The sequence below is a fragment of the Pseudopipra pipra genome, chromosome 2 (assembly GCF_036250125.1).
Source record: "Pseudopipra pipra isolate bDixPip1 chromosome 2, bDixPip1.hap1, whole genome shotgun sequence".
Classification (NCBI taxonomy): Eukaryota; Metazoa; Chordata; class Aves; order Passeriformes; family Pipridae; genus Pseudopipra; species Pseudopipra pipra.
Window position 1 is genome coordinate 91,643,408 of NC_087550.1, and position 19,911 is coordinate 91,663,318.

The 19,911-nt window shown below is 37.6% G+C and overlaps 1 protein-coding gene across 4 annotated transcripts in view; it reads left to right on the forward strand.

Annotated features, from left to right (window-relative positions):
- Window positions 1–472: 472 nt before the first annotated feature.
- GCC2 (GRIP and coiled-coil domain containing 2) overlaps window positions 473–19,911 on the forward strand; it is a 30,119-nt gene continuing 10,680 nt past the window's right edge. For all 4 annotated transcript variants that reach the window (XM_064646385.1, XM_064646386.1, XM_064646387.1 and 1 more), the window contains exons 1-17: window positions 473–620; window positions 3,484–3,546; window positions 4,204–4,288; window positions 5,604–5,671; window positions 6,812–6,916; window positions 7,682–10,153; window positions 10,815–10,884; window positions 11,562–11,662; window positions 11,742–11,840; window positions 12,842–12,961; window positions 14,179–14,343; window positions 14,639–14,743; window positions 15,330–15,492; window positions 16,023–16,123; window positions 16,233–16,310; window positions 16,986–17,123; window positions 18,567–18,688. In XM_064646385.1, the coding sequence (XP_064502455.1) occupies window positions 519–620; window positions 3,484–3,546; window positions 4,204–4,288; window positions 5,604–5,671; window positions 6,812–6,916; window positions 7,682–10,153; window positions 10,815–10,884; window positions 11,562–11,662; window positions 11,742–11,840; window positions 12,842–12,961; window positions 14,179–14,343; window positions 14,639–14,743; window positions 15,330–15,492; window positions 16,023–16,123; window positions 16,233–16,310; window positions 16,986–17,123; window positions 18,567–18,688 (4,157 nt within the window). In that variant the 5' untranslated portion in view covers window positions 473–518. The remainder of the gene's footprint in view (window positions 621–3,483; window positions 3,547–4,203; window positions 4,289–5,603; window positions 5,672–6,811; window positions 6,917–7,681; window positions 10,154–10,814; window positions 10,885–11,561; window positions 11,663–11,741; window positions 11,841–12,841; window positions 12,962–14,178; window positions 14,344–14,638; window positions 14,744–15,329; window positions 15,493–16,022; window positions 16,124–16,232; window positions 16,311–16,985; window positions 17,124–18,566; window positions 18,689–19,911) is intronic.

A 19,911-nucleotide genomic window follows, 5' to 3' on the forward strand; every position in this document is an offset into this window, starting at 1 on the left:
TGCTCCTCGTCCTGTGGCTGGGCACCACCGAAAACAGTCTGGCACCATCCTCTTGTCACCCGCCATATTTACTTGTTAACAACTTAATCACTCTGTGCTTCCATCAAGATATTAAAAACAGGGTCTTGAATCGTCAAGCTTCTGCCTGAGCACTTCGCTCTTCACGTCATGTTCTCCCGACGGTGACAGCGAGAGACACTCCTGCCTGCAGCACCGTGTTCCCCTCAGGAGCCCTTCAGGAACAGGGAAGGGCGGGTTACAGTGGTGGTGTAGCCGTATCCCTGTGTCGCTTTTATGAGGCGGAGAACATGATCTCGCCAGCGTTACCTGCGCTTCCCAGTTCACGTCCGTCTTAGGCCGGTTACGCCGCCGGGGCACCCAGCCATGCACAGCCATGCACAGCCGTGCCCCGGCACAGCCCGAGCCCCAGTTCGGGCCCCCGCCCGCCCCCGGGGCGGTGCTCGGTGACGGACGCGCGGAGCGCAGCGGGCCGGGAGCCGCGTTCCCGGCGTGCCGGGATGACGGAGGCGGAAGCGGGCCGGGGAGGATGTAGCGGCGCTGACAGCGGCTGCAGCGCCGCGACCTGCCCGCCCCTGCCGCCGGCCGGCCCCGCCATGGAGGTAACGCGGCTGGGGGAGAGGGGGCGCGGGGCCCTCGGGGGGGAACGGGAGCTGGAGCGGGTGGGGAGGGGGGCGGTGTGTGACCTTGGGGTGCAGCGTGGCGGGGCCGGGGAGGGTGAGGACCAGCCCCTTCTCCTCCGCCTCCCCCTCCACGGGGTCCCTGCCCGCAGCGACGGGCGGGGAAGCCCGTGGGCCCTCGCTTCGCCTCCTCGCTGTCCCCGCGGGCGGCGCAGCCCCAGTGGGCGGCAGCTGTGCGGGGCCCGCCCGGGCCAGGGTGGGAAGGGGCGCTCCGGCCCTGCTCTGCGGAAATGCGAGCGCCGGTGCGGGCTACAAGGGGTTGCTCAGTGCCCCTCCTGCTTACGGGGTGGGGACGTCGCGCTGTTGTCAGGGCCGGGGGAGAGCAGGCGGTGCTGGCTCAGGGGAGTGACGCTCAGGTGACACGGCGGGTGCGCCGAGTGGTTCCTCTGTGAGAGCACCCGCGGGCAACAAGGGCTCCTGTTCCTCTGCGGTGACCCGGTGTGTTAACACTAGGTCAGCTGTGAAATACCTACCAACACAAGCAAATAAATCACTGCAGCGTCTGTATCCAGTGTAGCTTTCACAAACACCAAGGCAAATCCAAATACAGCGTAGAAGAGTTTAAAGTTCATGCATTAAATTGACTCTACTGGTAATATCCAAGCTGCTCACGTTCTAATGGAGGTTCAGTGCCGCTGTTGAAGCAATCACAGTTCAAAAAGTGTTTTGATGTGACTTGGTTCGCTTAGAGTTGGTGATGCTGAGTATTTGTACACTGCTCAGAAAATTGCTGTTTGTAATGGTCATTACTGCCACAGTTCACAGCAAAGACTAATATATTGCATTTATGCATTGGTTAGGCTTTCTAAGGCCTTTTTTCTGTGTTAGGCTATTGCAAAAGTGAGAGACAGATAGCAGTTAAAATACATAGAACATGTTGAAGTGTGGCATGGAAACACCTTAGAGCAGATCAAGTAGGCTTGAAATAAAAAAAAAAAAGAATGTAGATAGATAGATAGATAGATATATCAGTAAAGTATGGAAGCATACCCTGGTTTCAGAATAGTGGACTAGAAACCTAAAAATCCTTGCAGGATTCAGTGTTGGGCTTAAAAGAGTACTTACTGTCTGCTGACTTGCAGCTTGGATGCACCTAATCAATGAGAAGTTTAGGGTCTTTTAGCAGTTCATCTTCCTTGTTGTTCTTCTGTTTCAAATGAGTGAAGCCCTTTACGTGAACTGCTTCTGGGTTCTGTTACCAGAACAGCAAAACTGGATGTGTTGTTTTACACGATATATGGTTCTGCCTCTGTATGTATTAGCTTAAAGAAGAGTAAAAATATTGTGAGAAAAAATTCATCTGACCTTGCTGTAGTATGGAGAGACATGAGCTGTTATTTTCTAAACAGCACATGTGGTTTGCTGTACTTAATTATGCTGTCTAGTGACAGTGACTGCTTGTAGTGACAGTGTTTTGCTGATTGCACTGCTGAAATATTGAGTGTAACTATTAACAAAGTTTTATATACCAAGAGAATATGAAACTTAAACCTTATAGCTTTTTTTAATGCTGTATTTATGTTTAATGGGCACATTATTTTTTGATAAGTTTGCTTTTGCCATCTGAAAAAAAAACACCTTTTGGCCCATGTGATACATACATCACATGTATAACTGCCTTTGTCCTTGGCCTGTACTTGAACTTATATTTCTGATGATGATCCTTTTTATTATCTGTATCACCTCTTCCCCCTAAATTGTTAGTGATTCTCCATTCTCATAGTGTTCAGATCCAGTTTATTTTTTCCTTAGTTTCTACTATAAGGGTTTTGGGTTTTTTGGCAGAATAAAGAAAGTAGCAAAATAAAAGTGAAGGTATGTGTGTACACATGCATATGCACACAAACATGTAGATATGTAAAAATACAAATATTTATATATATACATATGCCTCTTCACTTTCATACTCATGCACATATGATAGTATGAAGGAAGAAGCAGGGTAAAGATCAAAACTTGGAAATGCTACCCTTAATATATTGGAAGTGTCTGTTCCATTTTCCTTCGCACCATCATGGCTGTATATGTTTCTTCATGTTGTTGATCATATGCAAACATATCTCATATAAATCACAGTAAAATAACAAGAGTCCCACAGATTAGATCTGTGGAAGTTTACAGTAGAAGGCATTATGAATTTGTTAGGAATAGGGAGCCCAGAATTTGCAAGCTTTTTCAGATACATTTGTCAGGCCAGCAATTCTAGCAGTAACTAGTATGTTTAAAAACAGAAACAAAAGGGGGAGTTATAATTCGGGGTTTAAAAGAGTCCTAACTTTGCAGAGTCTTTTCAAATGTAATTTGTTCGGCCAACAAATGTTTAAGAAAAAAAAAAAATATTAGGACTTTATGTGGTTCAAAACTTCCCAAAGTTTGATTTAACTGCAGCCCCCTCTACAAGTTGTTTTTTTTTGTTCATGCCTTTTTTTTAATGTCTCTTTTAAGAATGAGATAGTGAGTCACACTTTTTAAGCTGCTTGTAAATAAAATTATTTTTCAGTGCTGTATCAACTCTAGATGTCAATTCAGTAATGGAATCATTAGATCATACTGGTTTGCACATCGAGATTTTTCTATTCTGCTGCTCTCGTAATCGTGGTATCTCTTTTCCATTATGCTTCTGACTAGTCCTAAAAATATATATTGTTTTTAAATTTTATTTTAATTTTTTCTTGTGCTCTCACTATATTCAGTTATTCTCAGTGTTTGAAGACTTTCAATTAGCTCCTTAAGTAATTTTACATTAAAAAGTTAGTTACTGCAGATTGTACTTTAATTTTTATAGGTTCAAGATGCTGGGCCAGAGATGGTGGCGTCTTCTGGCACACCAGGATCAGGCAAATCAAAGGTAATCAGTCCTCAGAAATTTAATTTATTTGGATAGCAATAGTTGAAAGAGTTACAGCTTAGCATGCAAGCTGTGACTCATATGAAGACATAAAGGTATTTTTAACGTTTCCTGTCTTCTAGACAGGAAAAATTGATTTATAAACACTAGGATAAGGTGTCTTGGAAAACACGAGGAAAAAAATCTCTTCTTTATATGTTCCCTTCTGTTATATTTGATAAATTATTAATAGCATCCAGTTTTGGCAGTAGTCTGTTTCACAATGGTCACACACATCTTTGCATATGTTGGAAGTAAATTTAAAAAATGGCAATATTAGGACAGCATGCTATTTTCAAAACATTGTTCAAATTATATTACTGAATTGTAATCCTTCCCAACTGAGTTTTCCTCTGTAACTGATGCTGCCCAATTCTGTGCTCCAGAATTATTTCAGAAAAGTATACAATTAGGAGTAGTTTCTGTTATTGCACTTAGAATAACAGAATTGGATAACAGAACAGCAGTAACTTGGACTGTTACTCTTCTTGCATATGCATGGTAAGAGTTTCTTGCCCTAAGATTCAGCTTCTTGGAAGTCAGATGTTAAAATGCCCTGTCTCTGTTAATGTCTGGGTTGGAGAAAACTGGTTTCTCTAATATGTACCTTTTTTACAGCTGGACACATTGCCCAAAGAAGACCTCATTAAGTTTGCCAAAAAGCAGATGATGCTTATACAGAAAGTGAAGTCAAGATGTACAGGTACCTTACTGGAAAGAGAACAATTTCTGCCTTAATGCTTGGTACTATCTTACCTTTTCTAATATCACTGCCTGTTTTTTATAGGTAGATTTAAATTCTAGACAAATATCCTAGATTTTTTTTTCTGCAGTTTCGCTGTTTATTGTGGATCAGTAGGGTCTGAAGTCCTTTGAGTAAGAACGGGAAGAAAAAGAAGCATTGCTTTTGTCAGATAATAAATTAATTTTGATCTGGCAGTATGGACATGATGGAACAGTGTAGCTTGTGTAAAAGTTGCAGTAGGACATGTCATTGTCTGTTCCCCGTATTGGTTCAGGGATAAATAGCTGTTGCTTTTCGGGAAGCACATGGAAGGGGAAATGTCTGATAGTTTTTTGCATAATTAGTACTGTTGTAGAGCACAATGGCTTCTTTAAGATAGTTAGCTACTTTATACTTAATCAGGTTTAGGTTAGATATTAGGAAGAAATTCTTTACAGAGAGAGTAATCAGGCACTGGAATGGGCTGCCCAGGGAAGTGGTGGATTCTCTGTCCCTGGAGGTTTTTAAGATGAGACTGGATGTGGCACTTAGTACCATAGTCTAGTAACCACAGTGGTAGTGGATCGAGGGTTGGACTTGATGATCTCAGAGGTCTCTTCCAACCTGGCTGATTCTATGATCTGCTGCTATAACAAGAAATTGTAAACCACACAAAACAAAATATTATGTTAACCACCTAAAAGTATCCTGTGTAAATCTGTGCTGTCATGTGCTGCCCTTCTCTGCTCTGCTGTCCCCTTTCCTCCAGTGGTCCACTACTCAGACTCGTGTTACTTCCCCTTGTTTGGAATTACAATTAATTAATTATGCTGACTGCTGGTAGCTGCCCAGTGAAACAATAAGGATATAGGGACAGGCTATACCAGGCTTTTCCTCAGTGAGGTTATTCATAAGATCTTGTTTTTCTGCCTGATGCCATGTTCAGAGAACCAGTAGGTACTGAGTATCTTTCCTCTGGCTTAAATTGATCATGAAATAGAAGGTAAGATGAAGGAAAAGAATTTCTGTCTGTTGTCCCTCTGTCCAAACAAGGAAGTTTTGCTTCCTCAGAAAACAATGCTCAGTGTCAGAACTGGAGAAGTAATACTGAATATTTGTTCTCTTTCCATTAGTCCTTTCTATCACTCAGTAACAAATAAAAATTGATGAAGTAAAAGATATCTCTGATTTGAATAGAAGTGTTGTTAGGCACTAGATTTACTAGGATTTCCTAGAGATTTGCTACTGTGATGGAGCATCGATTCATGCTGTGAAATTTCTTTGCTTTTTTGAGAACTGGAGAAAGAGATTGAAGAACTCAGATCTAAAGCAGCTACTGCAGGAGCTGATGATATTATTCAGGTAGGAATATGTAATGGGTTTCTACTGTATTACATAAAGTCAGCTGAAATAAATCCACAGAAATAATTTGATAAATAGCTTTAAAACTATTATTTAAATTGCATGGAGTCAATTTTCAGGAATATAAAACCTTTTTTTTTTTTCCCTCTTCTCCCCAAGTCCTTCCTCCACTTGTCATAAATCCTATTGGTTCTGTGAGGAATTATACAGAATAGTACAATTTCCAGGGAGAACTTATCATGGCCCTTCAGTACTTGAAGGGGGCTTATAAGATGGGGACAAACTTTTCAGCAGGGCCTTTTGTGATAGGACAAGAGGCAATGGTTTTAAACTAAAGGAGGGTCAATTTAGATTAGATACAAGGAAGAAGCTTTTTGCAGGGAGGGTGGTGAAACACTGGAAAAGGTTACCCAGAGAGGTGGCCGATGCCCCATCTCTGGAAACATTCAAAGTCAGGTTGGAAAAGGCTCTGAGCAACCTGATGGATTTGCAGATACTCCCTGCTTATTGCAGCGGGTTTGGACTGGATCACCTTTGAAGGTCCCTTCCCACCCAAACAATTCTGTAAATGTCCCCAAGACTTTTTCCTTGTGTAGCTGGTTAGACAGGCTTTTGTTTATTTTGGAATGATCATTGCAGAAAGACTTCAGCCATTTAGAAAACTTCTGGGCCAGTCATTTGATGAGATTAGAAATACATAATTAAAGTTGCATGTCACAAGAAGTACTTTTAGGAAAGTAACTCAAATAGTTTTGATGTGGCAAGAACATGTCATTTTCAACGTAAGGGTCATAGCATATGAAAGTGAAAATTGGTAGTGAGGAGGACTTTATCAGTTGGAGAATCGTTTTGAATAATTTGGAGGGACATTTCTACAGAAGACGAACTTCCCCACCACCACCTGGTGATTAAAAATTAGCTGATCACAAGTAGGATTTTTAACAGAACCAACATCATTGTTTTAGTCTACCTATTTCATATCAGTCTTATTTGGGCTGAAAGTAATTTTTAAAATCAGACTGATGTGTTAAATTGACAAAAGGGGTCATAATCAATATGTGAGTTCCTACATTTTTCAGAAATCATTGTTTCCATTGTTAACAAACCCCTCTTTCAGTGATCTTTCTCTTTTAATATTAGGCTCTCACAGAAAGACTGGACGTTGTACTTCTGGAAAAAGCTGAAAGTCAGCAGCAGTGCATAGCTCTGAGAAAAGAAAATATTCAAATAAAGCAAGAAGGGGAGGTACTGAAATGAGCCATGGAATATTACAAAAATATTTCAGAATTCTGTTTATTTTCTGGGTTTGCTTGTTGTGTTTTTTTAATTATGACCTTTTTCTTCACTTACCTGTGTTCGATCTTTTAAAAAATCTAAAAAGATCTAAAGGCTTCTTATATTAAAGCATATTTTCTCTGTACCCTCTAATCCATAGTAATAAATATGAAATTCATATATACGTCGTCTAGATCCACACCTGCAAAAAGAATTCAGCCTCTGCATTAGCAGCCTACATATGTTATGGCTTCAATCAATCAGCTCTGTCTTTTCATGGGAGATATGAGGTTTACATTTAGATACTCATGAGAAGGAGCCTGTCAGCCAAGGCACCTATCTTATATCAATAATCTCAATTAATAGTAAAATGAAGAGTGAATTGCTTGTGATTGATGAACAGTATTATATTCCAGATACTTGAATTTGATGTACTAAAAGTAATTTGATCTTTAATATGTTATCAGGATAATTGCTAAAGCTGAAGTCTGTTATGAACATTTTGTGAAATTATTCTGGTAAACATGATTTAGGATGTAGTTTTCTTTTCTCATTCTGCAAATGTTCTTGTACTCTGTAGTGTTTGAATTGTCTTAATATAGTTAGATATTTAAAAACTATAGCAATTTTTAAGACTAAGGACTCCTATATTTTCTAATTTGTTATTGTAAACAGTTCATTTAAAAATTCTATATGCTAAATTACCAGTATTTAATAACTTCCTTGTTTGTTCAGGCTGCAGTGGCTAAGACAGAAGAATTGCAGAAAATACTGGAACAATCAAGTATTGACTCTCTGGAAGAAATAAAAGCTTTGAAGTGTGAATTAGCAAATGCACAATGCAAGCACAATGAGGATTTAAAAAAGCTGAAAATGGAATTAGATGAACAAGTGAAAAAACAAATGGAGCTGATGGAACAGGTTGAACGTCATAGTGACAGTCAAAAAGAAGTTACAAGATTACAAGATGATGTCCAGAGAATGAAATCTACCTATGAGGAGCAAATTTTGTGTCTGAGCAAGCAGTTGGAAACTGTGAATGAAGACAAAACCAAAGAAGTGACAAGTCTGCAAGAAACTATTAAAAACAACTCTCAATGTTACCATAATGAAATAAAAAATCTGAATGAAGAGCTTAAAAAATTAAAAATTGCCCATCAGGAAGAGGTGTCAGAATTGATGCATCGGATTGAAATATCATCTAAAGAAAATGAAGAAAAGCAAAATCAAATAGATGAGTTACAGCACAATTTGGCAGAGAAAAATGCAAAGGATGAAATGCATTGTCATACTGACCAGCGCGAATACGACTTGGAGCAGCTGAGAGAAGCCTTAAATAAAAATGTAGAAAACAAGATAGATATTGCAGATACACCAGAAGAACCTTATATAGAAGCAAAAATGGAAGCAAAGGTTAGGTACCTGGAGCATAGTTTAGAAGAACTCCAGTCCCAACATAGTATATTAAAAGATGAGTTAACTTACATGAGCAATGTCAAACTAAAGCTGGAAGAGGAAATCCATCGCATAAAGGATGAGTACTTTCATGAGCGGGAAGATTTGGACTTTAAGATAAATGAATTGCAGCTTACTAAAGAAGATTACTGCTGTGTAATTGAAAAACTAAAATTGGAGCTTAAAGCAGCAAGACAGCACTATGAATCTGATGTAGAAGAGCATAAATTAGAGATTCAAACTCTGAAAGAGCAACACAAGACAGAAATTTCTGAATTAAATGAAACTTTATTATCTAGTTCTGAAAAAGAAAAGATGGTATTAGTTTTTGAAATACAGGAACTTAGAGAACAACTTGAAAAGCTAACTCAGGAGAAAGAAGAAGCAGTGTCCAATTACAATAGCCTGAGAGAAACAATGGAAACTCTCCAGGCTGAGCTAGGCGAATCTGCTGGAAAGATCAGCCAGGAGTTTGAATCAATGAAACAACAGCAAGCTTCTGATGTCAGTCAACTGCAACAGAAACTCCGAGCTGCTTTCAATGAAAGGGATGTTCTTCTTGAAACTGTAAATCGCCTCCAGGAAGAAATAGAAAAATTGCCATCTAATCAGCTAGAGATAGAAGAACTTAAATGCAAAATTGTTAGTCTTCAGGAGGACAATAACGCAATAAGAAGCTCCATCAACCAAAAAGAGATTACTGTAAAAGAACTGGAAGAGAAGATAGTTGCTCTTACCGATCAAAACAAGGATATTTTAAATGATGTAAAATGTTTGGGGGAAGAGAGAGAAACCCTTCAGGAAAGGTGCAAGCAAGAACAAGTTAAAATTCAGGAACTTCAGCAAGAAGTAGATGTTGCTAACCAGAACAATAATGACCTGACGAAAAAGGTAGAGGAATTAACAGAGAGACTGAATGAAGCTTTAACTACAAAGACTGAAAATGCTCAAATTCTAGAGCAACTGGAAAAACAGATTGAATCTCTGGTACATGATAGAGAGCAGCTTTCATCTGAAGTGTATACTCTTCATGAGGAAAATAAGAAAATCATTCAGGAAAAAGGTGAATTAAGTGAAGAGCTGGGAAAGATTACATCTGAAAAAGATGGTTGGTTAGTGTTGAAAGAGCAGTCTGAAAACTTAGAAAAGAAACTACAAATGATGACTGCAGAAAAAGACCATGTATCAACATTACTGGAAAATGAACAAAGGCATACGTCCCTTGTAAGAACTCAACTGTACCACCTAGTTGAGAAAATGGGGTCCGACATTTCAGATTCTAATGAAGAATATGATTCTCTTAACTTGTTAAAAATTTCAAATGAATGCCTGTCAAAAATAAAAGAAAAGCAGTGCCTTGCTCTACAAAATGAGGAGGAAGTAATTCATTTGCAGCGGGAAGTTGAGAGACTAGAGGAAGAACATGCTGCTCAATATAGAGAACATAGATCCCTGATTCAGGATTTTGAAAAAGAAAAGGCTCTCTTGAGAGAGGAACTGGAAGGAGTGTTGTCTGAAAAGGAAGCTCTTCAGCATGATATTCAGGAGCTGAAGAATGCCAGTGAGAAAACAAGGATTGAAAATCAAGATCTTTTAGCTAATATTGAAGAGATCACTCAAAAACTTGCTTTTTATGAAAGTCCAATACAAGAACAGGAAAAAGGATCAGAAAAAAAAGACGACTTAAGTTGCATTCTGGAACAAAAGGAAACTGAACTTAGAAATGTGAAAGACGAACTGAGTTCTCTAAAGGTTATATTTTGTTATTGAAGTATACAGACTAAACCTCTAAAGTCTTCAAAATTAAGGTTCAAAAAATACTTTCAATTCTCTCTTTTCTTCTTTTATTTTTTTTCCCCTTGGCCTGAAAGTGAGTTCCCCTTCTGGAAAGCTCATCTAGCACCTCAAAGTCACCTCTCTCCCCCCGAAAAAAAAAAAAGAACCAAAACCAATCATAATTTATTTTTTTTTTACAAAAGTTACTTGTACTTAAACTTTTGTTCCTATCAATAGCCCTCAAAGCGATCATTTGACTAGATGGACTAACTGACTTCATCATTTTTCACCTCTAACTTTCTATGACTCCATCTCAAACAAAACTCCTGCTTGATCTGCATTAGATACTCCTAACTTCAGGTCATGGGAATTGCTGGCTGTGTAAAACTGACAGCTGCAGAATTAATGTTCTCCCATTTTTTGTCCTTGGACAGAATGGAAGGCAGCTGTTAAAACGTTGGAATGTTTTGCTTTCAAGTAACTATGCTTTCAACAAAATTTCTCTTAAAGACTTTCTTGGTAGTACAAATGTAGACAGTTTTAGCTGTAGCTGGAACTTCTGATGGCTTGTTAGGGAAAAAAGAGATATCACAAAGAAATTTTTGTAATAATTTTTATGTCTTTGTTTATAATACAGAATTTAATGGAGACAATGACTGAGAAAACTGATCAACAGTCTTCAGTAGCAGAACTTCAAGAAAAAATTGGTATCTTTCTCACTGTTCTCTTTTATATAAATGGTTTGGGTTCTTTGGGTTGTTAGTTTTTCTTTTCATAATTGTCCTGTATTTCCTACAAGCCAAGGAAGATGGGGAAGTACATATCAGTGCAGCTTCCTACTAGGAAGCTATTCCTTCCACTAGGGATTTAAAATATTGTTAGCAATTTTAAGTTGGATATGATATGATATTTCTTAAGGCTTTTTCTTCCTGTGTACGTCTGGCTATAAACAGTGTAGTGGATTTCATCTTTATTTTTTAAATATGGGAAGTGTGTGAATAAGAATTCCTAAGGCTGCCAAGAGGAGAAGGAAACAATACTTCACTTGCCTCATTGCAGTTATCCCAACACATTAGCAAGAAAATGGTTCTGAGTTGTTAAAATTTATGTAGAAGTAGACAGGAATATGGCTCTTAATGTTAACTGTGATGGAAAGCCTCTGAAACAGGGAAAGATTGTCCCTAAGCTGTCTATGTCCATGTTTTAGCTTGAAATTAAATTTAAATGTTTAACTGAATCAAACACTTGAACATCTCCCCTTTATATTTTGTTTGGTTTTAAATTCATGCTGATATTTGTGTTCTAATTGAATTTCATTTCATTTCATTTCTTGGGAAGAAATAGAAAGATGTAATTTTTTAATTTTCTTATTTATTTATTTTAGGGAGGCTGGAAAAAGAATCTGCAGAAAAAGGAGAGAAGCTAAATAAAATTAAGGTGGTTGCTGTGAAAGCAAAGAAGGAATTAGATGCCAGCCGAAAAGAGGTACCCTAACTGTTTCCTAATATGAAGAACATTCTGCATGTGGGGTTCTGTTTTAACGACACAACTTCTTTTTAATAAGATGCAAGCTCTGAACGAAGAATTGGAGTTGGTTCGATCAGAAAAAGATCAGTTGTCTGCTTCAATGAAAGACGTTATTCAAGGAGCTGAAAGCTATAAGGTAAGAATAGTACTGCATTTGCAAGACAGTTAACTATAAGAAAATACTTTGGTGTTGAAGCCTAGCCTGGATATTTATTGCTATTTATTTGCACAACTGTGTTTGGCAAAAGAAATTGTGTCAGTGCAGTTGGATACCAAAATCAAGAAATGTAAGGTTCTAGTAATGGAATTGACTGCTGTCAGAAGAAAAGAAGGCACTTGCTTTCTACTGGAATGCTGTTTCTAAACCTTTTGAATCTAGCATCATACATCAGACATCAGACATCAGACGTCATACATTAAGCAATGTGCTGCTGAGGCAAAACATAAATCCTGACAAATTCTTCAAAGTACATAAAGTTGAAGATCAGTTTGAAAATCCTTAAGTGATAAAGACATGAACTAATGTTTCTCTGGGAGCATATCTCTGGGCACATGAAGCAGAAGCAGGTGACAGTCAGCATTGCTTCAACAAGAGAAAGCTGTTCCTCAAAAGACTTATGAGGAGGAACATAATAGGAGCCTTCCAGTACCTCCAAAGACATTATCAAGGACAGAGAATCAGGTTATAAATGGTGGTGCAGGATAAGACAGTAGTCCTAAATTGAAATGACAGCTGGATACATGGATAAACATTTTTAGCCTATGAGATGCTTGAGCTTCAGAACAAGTTGCCCAGGGGACTGGTGCCATCTGCATCCTTGGAAAGACCTGATTGGTCTAAAGTCTGAGTTACAGGTTTGATCTCACTGCTGACCTTACTTTAAGCAGAAGGTCGAATGTAGACCTGCTGAGGTCTCTTCCAACCTGAACTATTCTAGAATTTCATTGCCTGAAAAGGGTTTTTCCCAGAGTTTGTAGTGGAATAATAGCATTAATTTCATTGTGATGTTTCTGGTGTTGCAGTAAGACGACTCATATACTGAAATATCAGGAAGATGAGTAGACGTCTGAGATGAATGTGCTTATGCAATATGTGTATTGTAAAAAAAATTTGATTTTGTGTTTGTATGTGTTAAGAATCTTTTGATGGAATATGATAAGCAAGGAGAACAGCTGGATTCTGAAAAAGGCAGAGCAAATAATCTTGAACGTCAGATAGATGACCTCACAAGACAGCTACAGGCGTCATCCCAGCAGGTCAGTTCTGTATGTGGGTCTGATCCATTGATGATTACTGTAAAAATCTTATCTATTGAGTGTAAGTTTTAATCATGTCATTGTTAGCACTGTTTCGTAGCCTAAGTCCGTTTTGAATAGTGACTTGTAATTCAGGGTGGTTTGTTTGTTCTTTTTCAACATCTGATATCTTACCTGGGCCATGACAAAGGTAAATATATCTAGGGTGTTTGGCTTTGTCAGTAGAAAGAGTTTAATCTGCTCCAGGTCAACTTACAGGAAAGAGCAAGTGTTTATCTCTGGGTTTGTTTAAGCATACAACTCTTCTGCAAGTATCAAACTTGCACTATTTCTCTGATTGCACAGCTACACTTCTCATGAAGTGCAGTAACCTTTATGTGAGAAATGTTTTTCTTCTGTTTCTTCAACAAAATGTGGGTTTGGGTATTTTTTCTCTTTATTTATTTAATCAACAGAATATTTGAACATACTAAATTAATTATGGTGTTTTGCATTTTTCACAAGGATGAGACTTTAGGATGCATTGTAGAGTACCATAGTATCATTCAGAAGAGTCTAAGATGGTAATTAAGCAGCTGTGAGACACATTTTTGCAAGGGTGGCTGCAATGGGTTTAGTATTTAGGATTTAAATTCCAGGCCCCATACACTGAAGATTTAGCTAGGCCACCATTTCCTTATAAATACAAACCAGTAGTGAGAAACACAGAAAGATATAAGAAACTATATTCTGCCTGATTATGCAGGCACTGAATTTTTCAAGTTTGTTAAGAAGAAACAGTTCTTACTATGTACTGATATGATCTCTTGGAAGACTTGGTGGTTCAATCAAGGCTTGCAGTTCAATCTTTTTAGGTGTTAGTAGTATGATCATTTGTTTATAAATACAGCACCTCTATCTGGAGTGGGACAATAAGTATTGAAACACTGTATTATTGCGAGAGGAAGGTGATTCTTGCAGAAAGCATAAATTTGGGAGTATTTTTTTCTGATTTCTTTTAATTCTAGCCATGATACAGAAAGCTGGGCAAATTAACTCTGAACAAAATAATCAAAATGTGCTAGTGACTTTAATTTAGCCTGGTTTTAGCCTGTTTCTTAATCTGATTTAACACAATTAAGCTGGACAAGACTCATCTGTAGGAGTGTATATCTTATCTGACAAAATCACACACAAATTCAGCTATGTTTTTTATCTTTTCATGATTACAATTTCAGCATGATCAATTACGCTCTGCTAATGAAGACCTCCTGGCTCGTGTTGAAACACTGCAAAATAATGCTAAGCTGCTGGAAACTCAGATATTGGAGATGCAAAGAGCCAAGGCAAAGGCTGACAAAGAACTAGAAGCTGAAAGGCTTTTAAGAGAACAGAAAACAAAGGTAGTACTTTGTCGAGATAGTGAATGGGCTGAAGCGTTACTTTCACTGGATGTGATTTCTGTTAGACCTTGGTAACTTGTGTTTTTATAGATCAAGTTCCATGCTTTCTCTTTGTGTTCCTTGACTGCGTTTATTGAAAACTATTTTGAGTTTTTCTCTGGTTCCTAGTAATTTCCTAAAAAAAAGAAAGAATTATCTTTATACAACCTAAGTGCGTATGTGTGTCTATAAGTATAAACATGCTGACATCTATTTTGAAATTGGACTGCATAACTGAGAAGTATTTAAATTTCAGGAACATAGTGGTGCTCTCCGAGAAATGGAGGAGCTTCAGATGCAACTTCAGAAGGAAAAGAAACATCTGCAGAAAACTATGCTAGAACTAGAGCTGGCCAGAAAGGTAGGGCTGGTGTTTTTGTTAGTGCTTAGGGGACTACCAAAGATTTTGGCCTATCTTGCTGTGTTGAATGTCCTCCCATTCTGTTCTGAGGATTTTAAAGCCTGAGGTGTGTAAAAGGGAAAACTTGAGAGCTTTTGCCCCTGGTTTTGTACTGGAGAGCTGACGTGTACTTTTGGGTTTGGTTTTGATGAGTTTATTTTTTATTTTTGTTTGTTTGTTTTAACTTGGGTTATGTGACCTGTCTTGGGTAGAAATAGGAAGAGAATTTAGATGTCTGGGGTACATGTGTAGTGCACTATTCAGAAACTGCCCTTGTTTTAAGGACTGACACTGACAGAAACTAATATCTACAAAATACCTACTGATAAAACTTAAAAGATAGAAACAGGTTTTTCAAAGCTTCTGGTTATTATCTGAAAACAGATTATTTGCTAAGGATATGGAAACCCGAGGGATGGATGTTGCTTATGGATATGGATAGTGAAAAAATTTTTGTTAGATGTGCAATATAGTTTTTTATATAATTAAAAAGCCTTAGCAGACAAAGCAAATTGTAAGCTCTACCTGCATCATGTGTAACTTGCAGGATGCTCAAAAGAGTACACTAATGGATATGGAAATAGCTGATTATGAAAGGCTGGTAAAAGAACTTAATCAGAAGATTACTGATAAAGACAGCAGAATAGAAGATCTTGAGCAAGAAACGAGTATTCAGAAACAGAAGCAAGAGACCCTACAGGAAGAAATAAGTGAGTAAACTATAAACAGCAAGAGTCACTATGGTATAGTTAATAATGGTAAAAAATGAAATTCAGAAGCAACTTTTCAAGTCAATGAGTGAGAGTTAGGTTTGCAGGGAATACTAAACAGTTACACTGGAAAAGTAATTTTGACTTAAGGGAAACTTTACTAGGTTATCATCCAGTATTCAGCAGTTAAAAGCCAATTTGCCTGCCTGATATACTGTTTCCTACCTGATTAAGTTAATCATAAGTTCTGAATGTTGGTGATGGGTTTCATCCTAATATATCACATTCATAAAACTTGACTAGAAATTAAAATTTAATTTCTTCCTATTTGTAAATATAAGTCTTAGAACCATTTCATTTATTTGAAGATCTTCATGATAACTTAGACAAAGGATACCAAGCTTACTGTAAGCTACTTGTTTGCAGCTCTTAAGGAATCTGTCAGAATTTGCTTAAATATTTTTCAGTATTTTTAAGGAAATGCAGGAGGGGAAGTTTCCTTTGCATAAAACTGTTGTTTTCTGCATTAGAATTCCTTCAGTCAACTATGCAACAGGACGAGGAAAGAAATGCCAAGATAAAACAACTCCTAGTAAAAACCAAAAAAGAACTGGCTGATTCAAAACAAGCTGTAAGTCCCGATGTTAATGACTGTGTGTTCCATTTTTAAACTAACTTTAAAAAACAGGCTGGTAGCTGAATTATTAAGTTGCTGAGGTTTGTGTAATTTTATCTTGCAGGAAAATGATCATCTAATGTTGCAGGAATCCTTGAAAGGGGAATTGGAAACCAGTCAACAGCAAGTGGAAGCCTATAAGGCAAGAAACTTCACTTTTTTTTAGTGTAAGGTTTTCTCATTTAAGTAATAAGTGTGTGATTTTTACGGGCAAATGGAATATAGGCTGAAGAACAAAAAGGTGTTATTTTTACTACTAGGTTATCGTCTCTTAAATTAGTTTTGTCTCTTTGTTGCTTTCCCCAGATATTTTCCCTGTGGCTTTCTTTAAACAGATTTACACAGTCTTTTTCCTCTTTTCCTTTCCAGCAAAGGAGAGGACTATGGAGTTTGAAGCTTGCAACTGGGATATGTTTTAAAATGATTCTTTAAAAATGGAAGTTATTCAGTTTAAAAACAAAATAACATAACATATTGCAAAAATCTCAAGTGTTGTCTGACTGTATAAATTTTGTCAGTTGGGCAGAATAGGAATTGAATGTAATGAAAGTAGCAGGGAAGTGAGAGAGGCTGGCTTTCTTAAATGCTGCCACACCACCATCGTAATTTTATCTTGAATTGTCTCTTTAAGCGACATAATTTTATTAAAAATTATTACATGGTAAGCCATGTCTATTTTTTATTCTATTTTTATTGGATTTTAATTTTCACCAATTCTGTGCAGGAATTACTGTAGTAGATCCTATGGTCTTAGTGGCATGTCCCCTTGGAGAAGAAAACTTTTTGTTATAGTTCAGTTTGCAACTGACTTTTTCAGATTCAAGTGGCTGTGCTGACATCAGAAAAGCATAAAGTTCAGGAACAGCTGCGAACGTCTTCGGAGCAACACCAGCGTATGATGAGTGCTTGCCAGCAAAAAATTGCAACCCTGCAAGAAGAGTGCAGAGCAGCCCAGGTACTCTAGTGGGAGAAGTAATCTTAGAGACTTTGGAAGGGAGGTTTACTGCACTCACTGTCTGCTTCTCTAAAAATACTTTGCAGACCTTACTCTTCTCCTTTTGTCTGTCAAGAATTGGGAATTATCCCACTGCTTAAGGTATTGAGTGGTGGTATAAAGGACTATGTCCTGGTTGTCATGTATCACTTGTGGAACATCTGGATTGCACATGTATATTTCCAGTAGGGAAAACCTTGTAGTCGTAGTGAGGAGTTAGAGTTTATTTAAGATGATCAGCAAGTACACGGTCAGGGAAAAGAGAAGTCTTTAAAGAAAAGGAGAGAACAAAAAAAAAGGAATATAATTTGCTTCATAAAAACCAGCTAACACAGATACTACTTCAAGAAATAAAAAAAAAGCTGTGAAAAATGTATTTGCCAGCACCTTTTAATATGCTGAAATCTGAGCAGCTTCTTAATTGGCAGCTGAACTACATGCAAAACTTACACTATTGCTGAGGTTCTTTTATTATTTATGGGGGGTTTTGTCCATATGGCATTGTGTTAAATGTTCCTACAATGTAGTGTTTGCATTGGAGACAGATTCAGAATATAGTAGGACTGCTATGTTCAAACTACCTTTATGGAGATTACTATACTACTTTATGGTCTCTGGTGTATGGTAGGTGTGCAACCTGCAGGTAAGTAATAGCTGAACTTTCCGAAATCCTCCTTTTGAAGGTGAGAGCATTTTAGTTATCTTGGGGGTGACTACTGAATCCATGAGCTTGTCCTAAGATCTAAGAAAGAAAATGTGCATCTGTGGCCTTTCTAGACTAATACAACATGAGTACTTGAAGGATGGGAATAATTCTTGCTGTATAGTGTACAGTCAAGGATAAAGCTACTATGTTGTGATGTAATTTTCTGAAACTCATGTATCAGCTGAATTTAGAAGAAAAGACAGACCAAACACCTTTACAATCAACTAAAATATTATATCTTGTGCTTTGTAATACCACTGCAAGACTGATATAACTCCTCAGAATTATGCAAAACTTTAAAGCATATTAGATTTTTGTCATCTCAGCAGTATAAGAGGGAAACGGAATTATCTGCCCTTTTTTTCCTTCACATTTGCCTTCATTTAAAGCTGTTGATAGAACCCTTGCTTTTGAATCTCTCAGTTGAATGCAGTTTTTGAATGTCCAGGTATTCTTTCTTTTCTTTAATACTAGTATGTTGAAAATTAGTGTCTCAAGTTTCACATTTTGTGATACTCAAAGTCTAAAGAAACATGATCTGTTATGGTAGTCACCGTTTTAATTATCCATTTAAAAGAAGAAAATGCAGCACATGGTTTTAATTTTTTTTCCCTATGTAAAATGCATTTCATTTTAGAGAAATAAGGGAGCACTACTCAACAGCATAACTGGTTAAGAGTTTGTTTTCTGTGTGATAGGCTGAACAAGCATCTGTTACGTCAGAATTTGAGAGCTACAAAGTCCGTGTTCATAATGTTCTAAAACAGCAAAAGAATAAATCTGCTGCTCGGACAGAGTCTGAAGGAGCCAAACAAGAGAGGTAAAACTAAAATTTCTATATGCATACAGAAAAATACGGACACTCAAAAGTTATTGAGCTTGCCTTTGCTAATTTCTGACTTACAAGGGAATTCCACTGATTAGCTCTTTGCTTCAATATGGAAAATATCAGAAGGGTGGCAGTGTGCTTCCCCAGTTACTTTGGTTTGAATTTTTTTTGGTTGGTTGGTTTGGGTTTTTTTTTTTTAATCTAACTGTGGCTCTGCCAAGCTGAACAGAAGAAATATCATCAGTTTCTACCATGGTGGTACTCTGTTATTCTAATGCCTGGATTTATCTTTTTAACCGTTACTTTTGTGTAGCCTGTCATTACAGCCAGAGGGGAAGTAAGGTGTTAGGAAGTTTCATAGGAATCTCATGAGCAGAAATTAGCCAGCATATTCTGTGTAGACTTGACATGTCATTTTCTCAGTCATGAAGTATTGCAGCCAAGTGCCATTTGCAACTAAGAAGGAAAGAGCAGGTTGGTACAGTTCAGCTGAGTTCACTTTGAACTTTTTCAGGAATGAGTGGTTTAGTGTAGGTAAAGTTCTGGCTGCCAATTCAGTCATCAGTTCTAGCAGATTTATGAAATACTGTTGTTGAATCAGCTGCTGCATGAGGAAAGACTTGGAGGAGAAAGTTACACTTCCAAAAGGTCTCTGAAAATCCTTTTAATTATAGTAATAAGACAGGTAAATTCAAATTCATTTTGGAAAGTGTCTCAATTCACTGTAAAATTCGATCAATTTCTAGAAGTTACTGTTATAAGTCATTGATGGCTGCCCTTGATGACAGACTGGGTGTTTCTTTGTGAGATGTCAAAATTCATTTCTAACCATCTTCAAACAGTACCTACAATTGCAGCCAAAAATCCACCAGAGGGCGACTTGTGCTTTGTTAGAGGACTTTGGTTTTGCAGTTGGTTTGGGGTTTTTAAAAAAAACTTCCTGTCTTTGAAGCAAGTAAACTGCAACAGTTGCATTTCTGTGTGTCTCCTTTTTGAAGAATTTTAATAAGTTTTAATATTGTTATTTTTTTGTGAGAGAGAGTCAGCTTGGAAACAAATTGGTCAAGAAATAAACAGATGAGAAATGGTTCCAAAGAAATTATTTATAAGTATCAACTCTAAGATTAATGAGATATACAATTTATGAGATAATGGAGATGTCTGCATATATAAATACAGAAAGCATAAAAAGAGAATATATGTCACTTAAGACT